Here is an 18,976-nt window from a genome sequence, read left to right as displayed (position 1 = left end):
TTTTTTTCCTAAGGACTTTAAGGGAGTGTGGTGTTAATTCCCTCAAGCTGACTTGAAGAACTTAGTCTGTGCTGTGAGTTAGCCTGTGTTTCATCGCATACCAGAATCCAAGTCGGTCAGGAGAAGGGTGTGTGAGATTATATACCCTTATGTTGCCAAATTCAAATTAAAAAAGCAGTATAAATAGTATTGAAAGTCTGAAGAGTCTTTATGGGCTGAAAAAGGATGTTTAACTTGGTTACATACTGAAGTTTAAATGTGGTTTTCATTGAACGGGTAACTCTCTACAAATGTCTTTAGATTTATTATGTTTTATGGTTATCTGCTGCAACAAGCTTGCATGTAATTATTCTAATTGGCTGATGATAAAATCTAAACAACGTCAGTTACAAGAAAAATGCGAGATAACTTAAGATAACAGTGATTTATGGCGATTCCTGTTTTTATAATGCATGTGTTTATAATGCATGTGTTTTAGGATCGTTGTGAATGAAGATGCAGCGTGGATTGCCTGGTGTGCTGTTCACACTTAAATATTTTTCACTTTCGCAGCATCCCATAAAAAAATCTCAATCGCTTGTCCTGTCTGTGAGGTGTACGGGGTTTGGGCAGGTGTATGAAGCAAACCACGCACGTTGGAGCGACTGCAGAAACAGAACCGCGACTCTGATCGTCTTAGCAAACTGTTTATAGAATGTCTTTAAATTACTAAAACCAGTGTGAAATAGAAGAGATTGTATTACTGGAAGCTGAATGATGTCTAGATTACTTAATTCCTAATTGTTAAGGAATTACATAGAAGTGGCCTTTTTCTTTACATCTGTTTGCAGATGAGAGGAAGATGGCTTCGGGTGTTGACTCAGCGCAGTGCTGAGACGGTGCATCAGCAGGCACAATCAAATTATTTGTTCCAAATCGCATCTTAAATGCAGTTTCCAATAAAAGAGGTGTTTCTAATGATGGGAAAGGGGAAGCGGAGTGGTGGTGGTTGGGGGAGTAGTTTCAATATTCCACTAGTGCTGGTAAAGCTGAAGGAAAAACTGAATAGCGGCGCTTCTCACTGCCCAAAACGAGAGGAATGGCAGAACCGAACAGGCACGGGGGCTACGTATGTTGGCAGCGTCCAGCCGGCCCGGCTGCTGCTCTGAGAGCAATGCGTGCAGTAAGTAACCGTGCTGAGCAAGGGGGGTGTTTGGAGCCCGAGCTGCTCGTGGTTTCCCCATGTTGGCCATCTGGAGAGGTGAGCAGAGATGAAATTCTCCTTTCTGCGCTGCTGGAAAGGGACGTTTCTCTGCGCTGCGGGGCCTGAGCTCGTGGGATGGGCGCGTCTCTGCATGCTATGGGGAAGCACACGGGAGGAGCCCTGTGTGCTCTTTAGGTTGAATTGGGTCGATCTTTTTGGTGTGATTTCAGAGGATTTGAGATCTGTGCATGTTCAGTTTCAGTTAACGCTTGGCCATCTTGTCAGCAGCAAGCCCCTCGTGCGCATGTGTGTGCACATCTGTGGTTTGGGTGAAATCTGAGTTGGTCGCTCAGGTGGGATTGCTTCTCTTTCAGCATGAAGTGAAAGCCTCCCCGCCTCCCCAAACCATCACTGTCTTGGTCCCTATGGGCAGCAGGGGTCTTTTGGTCTTGCATTAATATTTCCCATCTCCAGCAGGTGGAAGCAACCCTCTTGCGAACTGCTCCGTCTCCCAAGTTGCCAAGCTACAGGGTTCTGCTTAGGTTGGTTATTGGTACCCTGGGTTCTTCACTTTCCTGCTAGAATTCACAGGCAGTCTGGAGGTGTTGCAAACTTAGCTCCTAGGCATGAAGAACAATCGATTCTCTTGTGTGAAAACGGATAATGGCAGGTGGCTGCACTGTGTAATGAGTATCTGGGATGTGTTTAAGCGTCAGCTTGAAGTCGTCTTTGATTTAGTAGTGTCAGGCTTCGTTCTTTAAAACAGACTTCATAGTCTAGGGCTCTTTCTTTACCTCATTTATTTAGAAGTGTCCCTATCTGTATTGTTCATAGCTAAGATGAAAAGGTACTCCTTTGCTGAGGAAAAGGGTGTTGAATGTGCTTTCATAAGTAGCTAAGAGGGCAAAAAGTTACCTAGAACGCTTTGTTCTTTGAGGCTCATTCACTTTTCTGATCTATTCAGTTATTTTAAGATGCTGCTTGTTAAGCCTGAAAGCCCTCATCGTGGGATAATTTGGGCACCATTTGCAAATGCCTCTCTACTGGAGGACTAACACAGACCTTCTGGCAATGCAAAAGCTGATTTAAGGAGAGTCCATCTTAAAAGTTCAGTGTTAGTGTCTTCCTCCTGAAATTGTGCAAGATACTCAGTCTTGCTTGCAAGCAGCATTGCATTTCAGCAACATGCAAGCAGCATTGTGGAAGGTGGATCTTGCAAGTAACCATTGCATCACCCTTTTAATTCAGTGATTATTTGAGGCAGTGTACTTCACAGATTAAAAATACTCCCCTACTCCTGTGTTATGCAGGATTACTTAATTTATGTTACATTGCAAAGAAGCTCGCTGCAGTCACGGAAACTTTGCTTTTGAAAGAACTAACAGCTCATTTACCCTTCGTAGTGGTGCTTCTTTCAGTGAGAAACATGTTCTTCTCAATACAGGCAGAGTGTACTCAGGTGTCCCAAATACAGTAGACTGTACTTAAATACAATGCAATGGGACCTCAAAAAGACACAGATGGTTTTTAATTGAAAGGACAAGAAAATTCTTTCCGAATCAGCCGATTCGTTTCCAGATGCTGGTGGGGTGCTGCTGAGAGTCTTTAAATTCAATCACACTACGGATTAAAATAAAAAGGAGTGTCTAGGGTAATCTTATTAGTGGTAATCTAACATCATGGAAATAGCCGAGATTCTTAATGTCTACCATGAAGAGTATATCTTCTTCCCCCAAGAAAGAATGATCAAATAAGATTTGCAAAAGAATCCAAACTAAGTCGAGATGCTAGATTGAGAATGTGATTAAGCTCTCAGTTTCTACAGGGCGGTATCAGTCAAGCACAAAGCTTGATGAGGACCATCTTTTCATGCTAGTTTCAATTTATTAATTTGGGTTCTCTGTTTAGCATAAAACACATTAGGTTTTTTCTTTCTCATCCTGTTTGGGTTGTTCAGGATATCAGTCTGTCATTCCTTGTATGAAACATTCATACATATGTTTTCCTCACTAAGCCGCATTAACTTGGAACAGCAATTCTCCAAAGTAAACAGAAAGATGGGCTTTTATAAATAATAGCTTTCTTCATAACTGAGCCAAGAAGAATTTCCTCCACGGACTTGCCAAAATAGCAGGTCTGCCTTTTATTTTAACCTTTTTTCTTGAACTTTGTAGGTTTTCTAAAGAAACATATTGCTATTTGTTAGTCTTAATATCAAAGATGCTTACAGAATTCAGAAGTAGTCTTGTGTCTTGAGCATCTTCATTTTCCTTAGGTTGCTGTTCCTTTAACATTGCTGGGTAACGTTTTTACAGGATTACACGTCCCGAGTGCCCGGACTACAGGATCAGGCGATAATTTAAAATGTTCTCGCCAAAGAGGACAGTTCTCTCCACTAGAAGAGCTGTTAAGCTAGGAAAATGTTGCCTCTTCTGCCTCTTCATATAATGGAAAACTCTGTCACTTGGAGGGTGTCTTTTGAAGAATTTATTGATGGTTTTATTAATGTGTTAGTTCAAGCATAGTAGTTATGATTCAGGAATTTATTTCTAAGGAAATACTCCCACACGTCTTCTGAGTGTTTGCATCCTAAAGCTGCAAGTGAATTTTTGTGTGCCAATTGACTGTGAAATGAAGCTAATTATTTTCAAACAGAACAGTCTTTTTTTAAAGACATTTTTCAAGTTCAGGAACTTCCTGTTTTACTTTGGTTACATGCAGTGAAACTGTTGTATTCTGTAAGAAGAGCTTCAGGGCTTCAGTAAGCCCAGAGCAGTGACCTGCATGGCAAGGATGGACAGGACTTCACCGTGTCCTTCTGACTTTGCAGAGTTCCAAGTTCCTTTAATATTTTCCCATCAAAATCTTTTAACTTTGCACAAGTTTCCTCCCTCGTGGTTCGTCATTTTCCAGTGACACAATCTGATTCCAGTGCCTGCTGCAGGGAGCCGTGCTACGGGCTCTCCGTGAAGACTGGGGACAGCTGGTGTCGTAAGCCTTTTCCTATCCCTTTTTTCTGTCTTGGTTTCTAGAGAGCAAATTACGATTACAGGAGTTGTTGGTGAGCGCAGATGCTTCACAGTTGGGTCATATAACGAGCTTACATTTCAGAAGGCGTCAGAGGGAGGCAAGAAGGAGCTCTGTCTCAATGAACTTTCAGCTAATTTTGTGCAGGTGAGGTCTCTGGACCTGTCTGAGTGCAGGTAGGTGAATGTGTAGATTGTCTTACTACAGGATTATTTATGCTTGCAAAAAAAGTCTTTTTCTCAGCAAGCTACCGGGCTTTCTGTAACTTTTTCACCCTTTCAATGCAAATCTTCAAATCTTTCCTTGATTTTTGAAAAAATACTATTTTTAAAAACCAGTGAAAACTGTGAAAATTCTGTTGTTTCTGTTGTGGTATTTGGCAAGTATATTAGTCCAAGTAGTGGAACAGATGTCTTGCATAATGAGAAGAGAAAAAAATTGAGCATGGTGTTTGTATTCAGAATTCAGGTGGTTAAGGAACTCTTTAAGATTTTTTGTTCTGCAAAACCTGTATAATACTTCTGGCTTTACATGATGCTTTCTACGTAATCAATTTACCTGTCCTGAAGAGCTGGTGTTTAAAAGAGAAGACAAAAGAAGATCTGCAGGCTAGCTCTGAAGGTTAATGTTAATGAAGAAATAAAGAAGATGCAGTGTGAACGCGTTCAGAATGAATGGGGCTTTGCAGTTGGCGACGCAGGCTGTGTGGTGTGAAGGATTATGCCAACACGGAAGAGAGGTAGGGAAAGCGAAGGAGGGATAGTGTGGTATGGGAGAGAAGAGTATAAGGAACAGGAAGAGGGATAATAGAAAAAGAACTGAGAACAAGTTCTGAGAACAAAGAGCCTGAATTTGGTGTAGTAAAGGTGGTATCCGAGACAGACTGAAGATGAGGGAGCAAGGTTAAACCAGAACGTGGCTGTACCAGGAATACCTGTTGAGCGTTAAGGCACAAGGAATTAATTGATTTTTAGGCTTTTCTACCCAGCTATGGCCGTTAGAGATGGATAAACCTTACTGAGACTAACTCTCTCCTGTAGAGTTATTCTTCACTCCTCTTCTTAACTTTTGCAGCCCGATACTAAAAAGCTCTTGCTCCAGCTTGAAATGCAGCTGCACGGTAGATAGCAGTGCTGCCGTGCCCTGCGCGTCTCCCGTTAGTGGCAGGCTGAGCCCTCTGCTCCGACCTTTACAAAACTTCTTTCCCTGCTCCTCAAAAAGTGTACAAAAAGCATATTTTTTGTGAGACGTGGCATCGCATATTTGATATTCACTATTCATCTTATCTAAAATGAAGATATATTGGTAAATTGTAGATTTTTATGGGATGAAAACAAATGTATTGAAGGAGATGCTAAGGGAAGTCTTAGTAGGTGGATTGAAAGCATGCAGTGTTGAAATGATCTGCGTAGCCTGGCAGCCAGAAAAAATCACTGGGACAGAACACAGCCATTTACTCTTCCTTTACATGGATTTTACTTTGAAGAGCTGGAGTCTCCAGTCCATCTGCCATGGTCTGAGGTCTGGTTGCAATGTAAAAACTTAAGGCAGGTGTTTAAGTATTTGTTACAGCAATGAATGAAAACTAGGCTGGTTAAAATTTCAGTCGTCAGATTAATATCTGATGTTCTAAACCAACACGGGCTCAAATGTTAATAGTTTCCTACTGTTAGTTCATTATTTAGATCATTCTTTTATGCTCAGTTTTTGAAAGATCACTTTTTAAGGAGGATAGATGCTTCGGATCAAAACGTTCAGCTTATTGGAAAGGTATTGGAGTATTTCTGAGGGTAGGTAATAGTAAATTACCAATTGCCTGCCGCTTGGAAAATTAAGTTAATTACTGCATTTTTCCATCTGCTTTTCATGAAGTTGTGGTTATGGTGAAGTGTATTAAAATTTTCTTTGCTACGATTGAGGGGGTTTTCATGATGTTTTTATTGGGGAGACATTTGGACACCTTAAGCAGTGGTAGTCGGCCATGCCAGGCTTGCTTTCTCAGCCAGACCTGGAGGGGTTACAGATTTGTGCTCTAATGCCACCCCCAGAATTCTTTCTTAGCGCCGAAATCAGCTTAGCCTGTGTTCTGCATTCCTCTGGCTTACGGAGCTGCCCAGGTTTCTGGACCGTCTTTGGTACTCTCTTCATGTGCATGAAGTTTACTGCACAGAGGTAGCTGCTAGTTGCAGCAAAATGCAAAACCAAGCAAACAAAAAAACCCAAACGCAACACCCTGACCTCTGTGTCCATACGCTGAACTTTGCAGAAACGTTGCAGAGGGTGCTCAGTGAATAATTTGGGTTTTCCGTATCACCAGAGTTACAGGCTAACAAAATTATTAGGATGCAGTCTGTGCAGGAATAACTCTTTTGAGTTTCTGTTATTAAAGGGTTAGGTCAGGTTATTTTCAAGTCTGGAAATGAAAATCATTGCTTTAAACCTAGACGCTTATTCCCTGGCTACACCCTGGCTTTAAAATGGTTCCACCCTAAACCAGCTTTAGCTCAAAGCTCAGTGTCTGTTTCCTTTCCCCACCCTGCATTCCATTTTCCCCAGGCTCCAAAGCCCTCCTCCTCCTCTTCCTCCTCCCTATGGTAACAGCCCTGATTCTGTTAATCTGCTTTAACTCCGGAGATCAGCGGCACTTCCCCTCTCTTGAGTGCCCTTCTCACTATTCTGTTTGTTCCTTGTGCCAAGGTTGCACTAGGCTCATCTTTACAGAGATCTCAACTTCTCAAAAAATTTTTTTCACCCTTTCTTGTTTCTTTACTGAAATGACAAGTGACAAAACAAGAAGGTTTTAGAATTTAACGTAAAAAAATTCTAATCCAACTTTGCAACCATCACTGTTCAGGACTTCCACTTTCCTATTTGAAGCCTTGCTTTTGCATTAAAACATAGTAGGAATTAATTCTTTAGATGCAGTGTCTAGGAATCACACCCAAAAACTAACTTTGCTGTATTGGTCTAAGAGATTTTTTTTTTTTTTTTAACATTGCTTACAGGCAGTTGTTTCAAAAGGTAAATATTTGTTCTCGAGGATTTTCAGAGGTTGTAACTCAGCATCTTGTCATACCATGAGTACTAGTGTTCATATTTAATGTGGTACTTGAATGTTACGTTTCTATCCCTTCATGTTTGTGTCTGTTCGTGTGGCAGATGTGCAGCAAGAGACCGTCTCTGTACTGAGGAGCAGCAGAGAATAGTATCAGTCCCTTTACTGCGTGAGTTATGAGACTTAGAAAAAGAGGTTAAGCTTACAGTCAACCTTAATATTTTTAAAGTGATATCCTGCATATTTTGGGGAAACAAGAGTGGGGCTTAAGGTATTTCTGCACTGCTCGGTCATTCCTGCTTCTGCAAGGACCACTTTTATTCCATTTTACAATAGTTTCAAAAATAATTAACTCGTCCAGTTTAACCATTTCCTTCTTCTTTGGATTTGGGCATTTTGTTGTATCTTGTTTTGGGGAAGATCAGCTGGTTGATGAGGTTTACTCTGTAGCCCTACAAGCAGCTGAGTTGAGGTCACTAACAGGCGGTGAGAGCGGCCACAAGCAGCTGGGTTTGGGGCCAGGAGCTCCTTTTGCTGACACAGCCCACAGAAAAACATCTGCAGAATTTGATTCAATGTTAGAAAAACAAATATCGCCGGAAAGAGATAAAAATCGAAATTTCTCCCCCCCCCCGAATACCTGTAGCAGTGGAAGGAATTTTCCAGTTGATGTTTGTACACTGATTACTGTTTTGAGGAAAGCAAAGATGGAGATATACTTGTGCTTTTAGAATAGCACTGCAGAAGTATCAATATAAAACCAGGTCGCATTTGTGTAGAATAAGCCTGTTTTATTTTAGAAATAACTATTCTAGAAGTATTGAGGAGAACGTTTCCGTTGGTAAAACATACATGGTGAACATGGCTGTAGGCTTGAAAATTATATTCAAGCCTGTATGATGAATGCTGCCTTTCAGTTGGCACGGGCTCCCCCTGCGCCCTCCAGAAACAGTAACAGCATTGGAAATTTGCAGTTTTATGTAGGATGGTGTCTCTCAGCAACCCAAACCCTGACAGTGCGGGACAGTGTCCCGGTCACCCTGCTTTGGATCGCGGTTGAGAAGCTGCAGTAGGACTCAAACCTGGAAGAAGAGGGGTGAGAAAGCACAGCCTGAAGGAGACCACGGTTTTGGTTCCATGAGGATTCAATTAAGATATCTTACAGCCTTTAACATAAAGGCAGTTTTTAATGATCATAGTTGTTGTGGTTAAATATCTGTGTTTGCCTGATAGTTTCCTGAGTTATGAAATCGGAGCTTATTTTGAATGCTGCGCACATTTATTACATCCACATGTATACTATTATGTTTGTAAAATAGGGCTAATCAAAACCAATATAGCTCATGGCATCGCTTCTCTATGTAAATATTACAGTATTTGAGAATGCGGGGTCGTGCTTAACAAATGGTAAGTTGTGAAACACTTTTGAAGGATTTCTGTTAGAGAGGCGGGGGTATCTGAAATACAAGCTTCAAGGATATTTTTAGCAGCTGGTAAAAGATCGTCATTTTTCTACCAGCCTGGGTGTTCCTTTTTTTCTGTTGGTTTTTTTTTTTTTATTCCCAAGAAAAAACACTAGGAAATGAAAGCTTTTTTTTTTTCCTGTGAGTTCAAAAAATTAATTATGTCTTTTGCACAGAACGAGATCAAGCCAAATCTTCCTAAACTTACACAAGAAGCATCATCCCTGAAATTTTAAATGAAATCTACTGTCAGGCAGATCTGTATAGATACTTGACACAAATAGGTAGAAGAACCTCAGAAAATGAAGTCTTTGAGTTCAGCTAAGTTTTTTCCAGAAGAGTTTGGCTCAGGTCATAATTTGGCAGTGTCCTTGAAAGAAAAGCTGAGTTTAAGTGGCTCCCACTTTCCCTTGGTACCAAATTGCAACCCCACGCTCTCCTGCAGTTGTTCCGGTGAAAATGTCTGTAGTGAACCACCACCGTGTAGTGAACCGGATTGGGGAACTGATCTGGGTTTAAAAATAACTTTTTTTTAAATAAACTAGTTTTATTTTTAACATATTAGTTCCTGTCTCAAGTTCATCTCGCAGCTATACATGTAGTCTTGGTACAACTGAGGGAGTAGCAGGGGAGGATGCAGGAATAAGCATTTGGGGTGGGAGAAGTTGCTGATGTCAGGACCTCTTTCCTCGCCCCCCTCTGCCCTTTCTGCCTCTCATGTTGTGAACAAAAAAAAAAAAGGCATTTGCCACCACACTGAAAGTTACCCAGCTGTGTGCAGGAGATCCTAAACAACTACCCCAGGAAGCGCGATGCCTGCGTCCATCACAGGTGGCTTCCAGGGCCGATGCTGTTTACTTTGTTCATTAACGACTTGGGCAGCGGGATGGAGCGAGCCCTCAGCGAGTTGTTGGATGACGCCAGACTGCGAGGAATGATTTGCTGGAAGGCAGCGGTGCCAGACACAGCGTGAATTCAGCAAAGTCAAATGTGAAGTCCTGCGTGCGGGACAGAGTAACCCCATGCACCGGTATGCGTTGGCAGCCAAGGAGTGAGAAAGCAGCTTTGCAGAAAATGCGTTCTGGTGGGTAACGAGCTGAAGAGGGGTCTGCGTGCCCTCGCAGCAGCGAAGGCTGGCTGCGTGCTCAGTTGCCTTACGAAGAGCGTACCTGGCACGTCAAGGGCAGTGAGACCACGTTTGGAGCACAAGATCCGGCTTGGGGATCTCCAGGACAAGAAAGACTTTGACAAGCTTGAGCAAGCCCAGCTGAGGCCATCAGGATGTTTTGTACAAGGAGAGGCTGACGGCTTGGTTTAACCTTGAAGAAGAGAAGGGGAGTGGATGGATTGTCCAGAGCCAGGCCCTTCTCAGATGTGTATGGAGAAAGGATGAGAGGTAATGGACACAAGTAGCACGATGCAAAATTCTCATGGAGTAAAAGGAGGAAATTTTTCAAAGAGTGGTCAAATGATGGAGGAAGGGCCCAGAGAAGTTGTGGTATCTCTCTCCCTGCAGATATAACTTGGCTCTACAAGCCCCTGAGCAATGGGATCTAACTTTAAAAGTAGCCCTGAAGTCGCTTTCAACCTGATTTATTCTATGATTCTTAAAAAAGGACCCAGGTGACACGGCAGCAACACTGTCACAAGTCAGGACGGCTGCGCGCTCGCCGTCTGTTGGTGACACCACTGAAGCCCTGACTTCAGCTGCTGTGGTTTTCAAACTGTACTTTCCTTGATGCTTGCCTTTCTGTTTCTGACAGCAGGACCCGTGCACCTGAAAGTTTGTCTTTCCTTCCCTTCACCTTTCCACCCTAATTTATGGAAAGAGAGAATTTTCTCTCCACCTATAAACTTTGCTGTGGGTTTTTTATGTGCTTTGTTCTTACGTGTGTTAAAAAGAAAATGAGCGGTATGACTTGCCAGGCCTGCTTCATGTTTGCCTATAGGAGGAGAAGAAGGCGTTTGGTGGACTTAGCTGGGGGTTCTACTGTTTATGACTGTCGGGTGTGCTTTATAAATAAGAGGACGTAAGATTATCCGCTGTTTCATGAATTAGCTCCAGGTGGTTGTGGGGTCTTGCCATCACCCCTAGCTTTGGCAAGCGACTGCAAAATGCGGGCAGCCGGAGGCTTTGGCTGGGTTTAGTTGATGGTGTTACTGATGTCGGGTTGAAAGGGTGCCGGTGAAACCGGCAGGACGACGGCATTCGTTCTGCTGAAGCACCTGCGGGCTTAAGTTCTGCCAAGACGGGCGCTTGGAGCTGCGCGATCGGGTGAGCTGTGCAGAAGGGGTAAGGACACTTTTTGTGATAGGAGGTGGCTTGAACGGCCGTTGTCTTTGGAGGCTGTGGGGACTGGTTTACTCCAGGTGCTGAGCAGCGATAACCTCCCGTTCAGAAAGGTGCGCTTGGAGGAATGGCTCCTGCTGTGTGAAAAAGCACTAAATTCGAGGGGGGTTGAGGAGAGGTTGGACGGGCTCCTGAAAGCCTCCTGAAATTTGCTGGTGTGGTAGCAAAAACTTAGAGAAACTGGCTTAAAGCTTGGCTGTAGGCGATAAGCTAAATACTGCCGCTGTCCTTTCAAGGACTGCCGCGTTTGCTGGCTGGCTTCCCCCGCCTCGCTGGCGGGGGGGTCACTTTGATTAGGTAGGCAGTCGCTTGGCGATGCGTGCCACGCGACCTCATCGTCCCGGAACCTCAGAAGACCGAGGGAGAAACGTCACTGCTTTGTATTTCTGCCAAACAGAAAGGGACTTTGAAGAGAAGATGACAGACTTCTTGGATCTCCACTTACCTTGAGACTGTAATGAAAAGAGCGATATTGAGGAGTAGCGACCTGGCAAAACATTGCCTTTAGTTCTTGGGGAAGAGTTTGTTTCTGCTTTGAATTTTCCAGCAGCAGATGTAGGCTTGTATGGCTTTTGTTCACGCCTTTCCCTCTTCTCATGGGCTTGGTCCTCCAGCTACAGATTTCTAGAAGATGTTCAGCTATGTACATGAGAGAGCAGGAATAGAAGTTGAAAGAGGAAAAAATTATTGAAAAAAACAATTTATGAAAGAGAATAAAGCATTGGAAGTCTGGGAAACAACAGAAAACACGACTGGGGGTTTACTGAGAAGGTAAAAACACAGTACAAACAAGAAATAAGTGGTGTGAGAGAAGCAGGCACTGAGGAGGTAGCTTGGTGACGGCTGAGTTTAAGCTGTGACGAGGAAAAGTGTCTGAAGTAGGGAGAAGAAATCCAAGAAAAAAATTCTTTTGTGTATTAAAGTAATTAATTAAGGTACTCAGATGGATTCTTTAAAATGGAGAAGCTTTTCCTTGGTCTTTCTGAGATGGCATATGTATTTTTTCAGTTGTTTGACTAGGTTTAATGCTTTTTACTGTCAATTTTTCTCCTAGATCTTATTTCTCCCGTAGCCCTTCCCAAGGGACTGGCAGATGTCTGTAGCACTTCTTGATTTTTTTGACTGGTACAACTTGGTTTTCTCATACCTGGGTTTGTGACAGGAGCTCAGTTTATGTGACTTTCAGGTAATTATTTTTTTTTTTATGGTAGTAGTGGCATGCCTGCTGAATAAATGGGATTTCTGATCTGGATTTGGGCTTTGCGTAGCGTAGCAAAGCAAACGAGTTTCCTGTGGCTGCACTTCCCTTGCAGAGCAAGCATACAGTTCAGTTTTGTTCTACCCGAGTACAAATTTCTGCGCAGAGCTCTTAAAAGCCCGCCCGGTCGGTGTGGTTGGGAGTGAAGTGCGTTTTGTCGTGCCGTGCTCAGCTGGGATGCGCGATGTCTGTGAGAAGGTGCTTGTCATTGGGCTTGGTATATTCCTTTTACTGCAGGCTTTCATGTGTAAATAAGAACTTTAGCAGTTAAAGGTTGCTTTTGGAGTTTCAGGGATGCATGGAAATACTGTTGCCGAAACTGAAAAAATATTCCCTGTGTTTTATTTGAAAATAAAAACAATGACAAAAAAAAATATTCATCCAAGTCAACAAACTACTAAAGCTTTTCTAAAGCGTATGTGTTTTGGAAAGCAGGCTGGTGTAATAGCATAACTGCAAAATAATTATTTTCTGAAGAGACTAATGAGCTCGGTTTTTTAGAGCAGCATTAATCCCCTGTTTAGCTCGCTGCCCCGATCGGGATTTCCTGCGAGCGGTGCCTGGAATCCGTGCAGTCGCAGGGACTGTCTCAGCGGTGTGAAAAATGAGATGTGGAGGAGTTGGATGGAGCTCTCGGGCTGCCACGTGACCCGTTGCCTTGAATAATTGCAAAATAGAAGCTCATTTACTACAGCTTGGTTTACGTACTGTTGAAGCACTGTAGTAAACAGTTTAGGTTACTGGGCAGTGATGGATACTTTTGATTCATATAATTCTTTGGCTAGATCTTGTTAAAAGAAGCTGTATTCTAGAGAAGAGAGAGAAGTGGTTTTGGAGGCGCCGTGAAGAGGAGCTTCATGCATTTTGGGGTTTTGGTGTACTGAGAGTATTTTAGTACTTATGTGACTAAGTGGATATTTATTTTGCCGTAATGTGTATTTGATTAGGTTACATCAGCTATAAATACTGGAAGCTCTGAAGCCTCTGTTGCACTGTCTGTCTCTAATCTTGGCTTTTGAGGAACGTTTAATGTCTTGTTGTGGTTACAATTAATCTGCGTGTGTTTTAGCAATTAGTGTTTATGTGCAGCAGGCAGCAACAGATTCTGGCAACTGTCAATCAGCGTCTGTAATTGGCTATGAAAAAGGACGGGAGAAAAGGCAAGGTGATTTACTGCCTGCCCAGTTATTTGGCAACACCGTTTTGTTGACAAACACCTTTTCTGGCCCGAGTTACTTGCTGTGATTTGCCGTGTAGGTGGTGAGGAGCCAGAGGAATAGCAGTATTATCATGGCTTTGATTTGATAAAGCTGTCTCTTACATTACCACTTTAGTGGGCTAGAATTTACTTTCTTTGCCACCTTTTGTAACAGCTGCTGGTTTTTAAACTCTCATCATTTCCCTTTACAGGGAAATGTTTGTTTTCAAAACAAACTTCGTTATCATCTAGAAAAATGTATGTACCTGTTACCCGCTCGCTTAGTAACAGGGGTGACAAAATATGTAAAAATTCAAAGCAGTTGAATTCTTCTGCTTGGCTAAGATTTAATAAAACTGATAATAGGAGATTATACAAACAAAACACAGATGGAGGAGGGAAAATGGCTTGATTTAAAGAGAGAGCATCTCTGGTTGTTCACGTAGCTGCTGCTGCTGTGTTTGTAGCCCCCAGCCGTGGGTATTCCTTACATCTCCGGGGTGTAGGAGTATTCTGCTAGTGATTGTTTTTTCTTTATTGTTTGCTTTGAGGCTTGTTGCTTTTTTAAAGGAAGTGGAAAAAGTTAACAGCAAGAGGTGCAGGCAGTACAGTAGAGCTTAGTAAAGTAAATCTGAACGTGGTGAGGAACCTGATGTGCCCTGGGCTGGGACTGGGAAATTCACCGTCTGATCCTGGCTCCACGGGCTGGACACCTTGAGCAAGTCACCGCGTCTTTCTCCGGCAGTAACCGCCTGTGAAACGGAGATCAAAATACCGCTCTCCCTTTAGCTATTTTCCAGGTTACAGGAGGTAGGCACTGTACCAGTGTCCTCGTTAGCATTTTTTAATAAGGCTGCGCAGATTGATGTCTTGCCCTGGTTTGAAGTTTTTGAACGCTACAGCCGAGTGGTAGTGTGCCACGCTCTTCCTCTTCCCTTCTCGTAAGCTCTGCTCCTGCGAAGCCTTCTCTACGGGAGTAAGTTTATTGCTGTGGTGTATGTGGACACCACCTGAATTCCGTGCCCAGAGAAGTGCAAGATGAATTTGTGAAAGCAGCTGAGTGTTAATTTTGTGCATGTCATACCACTATTTTGAACTGTAATAGTTGCCTCTTGCATTAAGTAGATTTAAAGGTATTTTGAACTAGGAGGCAATAAAACGTTCAGGATCTGCAAAACAGCTTCTTTTCCATCTGATCGCTCGCTATCAACACCTTCTCTTTGGATTTGGACTTTTTTCCCCTCTACATCTCGCTAGTACAAATGCTGCAGAGGCACCCGTTTGTTGGGAAGCTTTAGCCCTGTTTGCCAGGTCCTCGACGGGGGTTTGAGCATGTCAGCTGCGTTCTGCTGCTGCGGGTTCTGGAGCAGGCAGTTGCAGTTTGGTTTATGCACTTTATAAATGGGGCAACAGCCCTTTTTGTAGGTAATTTTTGTTTCGTGTGAAGAATAGAGAGGCATATAAGAGTCACTTTACATAAAAATACATAAATTATTGAAGACTGTAAGAGAGTCAAAGTTCAAACCAGAGAGAATCTTTAACTAGACATCCCCAAAAATACGAAAATAAACTCTTTTCACAGGGAGGAATTAACCTTATCATAGCTTTTTCATTTTTGTTTGGGTTCACTAATTGACGTTTCTGTTAATAGTCTGTTACGTTTTTATACAGCTTCCTTGTAAAGTGGCTAATCTTCAGGTTTTGTTTTAACTGTATCACTTCGGTATAAAACCTACCCTGTGATACATGCTGGGAACCACTGATTACAGTGTATTTTTCAGATAAGTGACTCCAAGGGATTTAGACTAATTAGCAGACCACTATTATAGGCTGTTTATTACTGGATTTTTCAAAACCTTCATCATGGGGAAGAAATGAAAGAATAAAAATTTGGACTACCGGAGTACAGTTACTGAAAAAAATGGAACTTAAACATTTCAATGTCATTTCAGTACTAGCAGACTATCCTGAAACCTTAGTTTAAACTAAATAAATGAAGTTTTATCCAGTTATTGGTCGTGGGGGAGGTTGTACGCACCACTCTCCCTCTGCCCTGCCTTCTTGGTGCATGCCGCTGAAGTGAAGGCCCGTTGGCGGGCAGGAGTGAAGGGTGCGGGTGGGCACAGGCTGGAAGAACAGAAACCCCCAGCTGTGGGGTGGGTGTGGGGTGGGTGCGCTTTCTGTCAAGCCTCTGGACGGCCAAGTTCTTCTTCAGACTTTTGGAAAAGGGCGGGGGGTGAGAATCATAGAATCATAGAATCGTTTAGGTTGGAAAAGCCCTTTAAGATCATCCAGTCCAACCATTAACCCACACTACCAAGTCCACCACTAAACCAGTCAAGGGTAGACCAGACTGAACCATGTCCCCAAGTGCCACCTCTGCCCGTTTTTTGAACACTTCCAGGGATGGGGACTCCCCCACCTCTCTGGGCAGCCTGTTCCAATGCTTGACCACCCTTTCTGTGAAGAAATTTCTCCTAATTTCCAGCCTAAACCTCTCCTGGCGCAGCTTAAACCCATTTCCTCTTGTCCTATCGCTAACTACTTGGGAGAAGAGCCCGACACCCCCTCGCTACACTCTCCTTTCAGGCAGCTGTAGAGAGCGATGAGGTCTCCCCTCAGCCTCCTCTTCTCCAGGCTGAACACCCCCAGCTCCCTCAGCCGCTCCCCACCAGCCCTGTGCTCCAGACCCTTCCCCAGCTCCGCTGCCCTTCTCTGGACACGCTCCAGCGCCTCAATGTCTTTCTTAAAAGAAGCAGCACTCTGGCCTGCAGAGCGGCAGTAAGGCCAAATGAGGTGGTGGTGAGCGCCTGGTTCTCGGTTGTTTGGGCCCCCGGTTAGACGGGCGTGCGTGGTCGGTGGGCCGCATCGCGGGAATTCGTTTGCGTCTCTGACGGCTTCTTTCGTCACGCAGGTGCCGACGTGACGGTCACAGAGCCCAGCAGCTCGGACAGCAGGGTGGAGCGCCCCGACCCCTACGCGAACGTCGACGAAGCCCTCCTCGGTGGGGAGGCCAGCTACATCTCTCAGCCCCTGACCCCAGAGAAGGAGGATGCGCTCCAGGCTGCCACCGTCGCCAACCTGCGCGCGGCTCTCATGAGTAAGAACAGTTTGCTGTCTCTGAAAGCCGACATGCTGGGAGAGGATAGTTCTCTGCTGTTTGAGTACTTACCCAAAGGCACGCATTCTCTCTCTCGTAAGTTTGTGGTTTTTATATTTTTTTGTTTACTGCTGCTTTAAGTGAAATCTTTAGCGAGAAGAAAATGCAGGTCACCGTCTCGTTTATTACTGCTGATATGTTTATATCCAGTTTTAATTCCTGCCTAATCCCACTTCCCCTAAAATTTGGAAACCTGTGTCTGGTATTGATCCAACTTCAATGTTAACTGCTGAAGCCGTGGAAGGAAGTATGTCGTGTATGCGTATGTAGCGCTTGTCCTCAAATTTCTCTTTCGCTTGTTTGCAAAATGGTACTTACAAACAAAATACAAAGTAGTTGAGTCCTTAGGGTAAAAGAAGTAGCTGCAAAGGTTTTGAATCCAAAATTGCCCAATGTTGAAAGGAGGCTTGACTGTTGCTCCCATGTCTGTAGAAACAGTTGGGATTTTGAAGATCACGTGATCTTTACTTCTTGCTACTTGCTTTTAGACCTCTAAGTAATGAGCAGCTATCGATTGTTTTGTTATACTCGCTCGTGGAAACGAAGGTTTTGCTACTGGTGATCTGTTGGAGACAGCTGATGTGTACCATTATGTGCGGACAGCTTATTTTTCAGCATACTCTTGTATTTTTTTCATTGCAGTCGTAAAATAGCTTGATTCTCCAGTGCACAAAGAAAAATTATTAATGCTGTATTCTTAATAATACTCTGAGAAGATGGGGATATCATTTGTGACATGAAATAGAGCAAGCGGTGGCTTTCTGAGTACTGTGTATTAGTTTCCAGCAGAAAAGGTTTATTTTAATCTATACTGAGAAAATTGACCAATGAAATAAATATCTTAAGTGACCTTTTCATTCTATTTTTAGTTTCTTTGATGGCAAAAAAATAGATAACTTCTAATGGTCACTTGGGTTGTATGATAAAAGGAAAAAACTGCACAACATAGTGTCGGTCTTAGTATCTCATTTCACTTCTCATGGCTGAACAGTAGAATTATTTTTTAAAAAATCTTTCTAAATTTAGAGGAAAAAAAATTTTTGTACCTTATTCTGCAGCTTTAACGTTTGGGGGAGAATTGCTAAGGCAATGTTCTTGTTACTTGCACCGTAGTTCGCTTGCTGAATGATCTCCAATTAAATCCGAGGTAGATGGTTCAAACTGGGCTCCTGGGTTGCAGATCCCTTCGTGGCAATGAAGTAGCAAAGATCCTGTGCAGCAGCTTGATCGCCGGGCTTGCGTGCAGTGAGAAGAGTGCCCTCAGCTGGCACCGGGGCGGCTGGGAGCGTAGATCGATGCGCGGCTGCGAGGGTGATTTATGCCCCGCGTGTTCGGATCTGTGGCTCGTGACAGGTGAAATCGGCGGTTTCATCTTCTGTCATGATAAACTGGAATAATGACGGGGCTGCCCTCTATCCATCATCCTTCTCTGGGGTGGAGGATTCTAGATTTTACTTAAAAGCTGAAGGACCACTTGGCGTAAAGACAAATGAGTAAAAGGCAGTCATAAATTTGGCCTAGAAATTAGTGAGTGCCTAACTGGCGGAGAAACGGAGTTCGGGAACAGGCATGCTGCAGGCAGAGGACCAACTGGGTTTAAAAATAAAGCTTGATAAGTTTAGAAAAGGGGGTAAACGACAGCTCACTGAGGGGTGCCATGGCTCGGGAGGTCCTTCCAGCCTGCATTTGAGGTCCCTGTTTTTCACTATTACTTGAATTTCATTCAGCTAAGCTTCAATAATCTCATCTTTGTGGAAGCGAAGAGAATTGCGTAAGACAGAAAGGCGACTGCTCGCTTGTCTGCAGCTCTCACGCCAGCGGGTGGATGTGGCTGGGGCCTGGTCAGAGGGTTTTTACAGAGGCAGGGAGTTAAGGGACATATTTTTCTTTCATCCTATTCAGATTCACAGGTATTGATTTATTTTAATGACTTGAAGAAGATGTTCCGATACAAGACTCGCTTGCTTTTAAGTGGTCATTACTGAATACAATAGGACATCAAGTTTAATGAGAATTTTCAGTGTATAAAATGACAGTAAAGCAAGCGGCAAGAAGATTCTGGAGATCTAAAAGCACAGTCTAGGTTGGTGCTAGCTTTGTAGGTGTTTTTCACATTTTTCTTCAAACACAATTTGAGGATGTTGAGTCATTTTAAGTCCTGGGTTATATTAAAAAAAAAAAAAAAGCGGGGGGGGAGCATTGTGGGGGAGTAGGCAGGAACACAGTGAACAAGATTCTTATTTTTTTAAAAACCAAAACCAGCACAGTGTGTGGTAGTTTTC

General features: G+C 43.3%; 1 protein-coding gene across 1 annotated transcript in view; it reads left to right on the top strand.

Annotated features, from left to right (window-relative positions):
• Positions 1-18,976, top strand: part of ZBTB46 (zinc finger and BTB domain containing 46) — a 38,447-nt gene that overhangs the window by 1,683 nt on the left and 17,788 nt on the right. Inside the window, exon 2 of the mRNA XM_075721281.1 lies at positions 16,449-16,730. Within this exon, the coding sequence (XP_075577396.1) occupies positions 16,449-16,730 (282 nt within the window). The remainder of the gene's footprint in view (positions 1-16,448; positions 16,731-18,976) is intronic.

Source organism: Pelecanus crispus, chromosome 14 (assembly GCF_030463565.1).
Source record: "Pelecanus crispus isolate bPelCri1 chromosome 14, bPelCri1.pri, whole genome shotgun sequence".
Taxonomy (NCBI): domain Eukaryota; kingdom Metazoa; phylum Chordata; class Aves; order Pelecaniformes; family Pelecanidae; genus Pelecanus; species Pelecanus crispus.
This window is presented reverse-complemented; position numbering and strand designations above follow the sequence as displayed.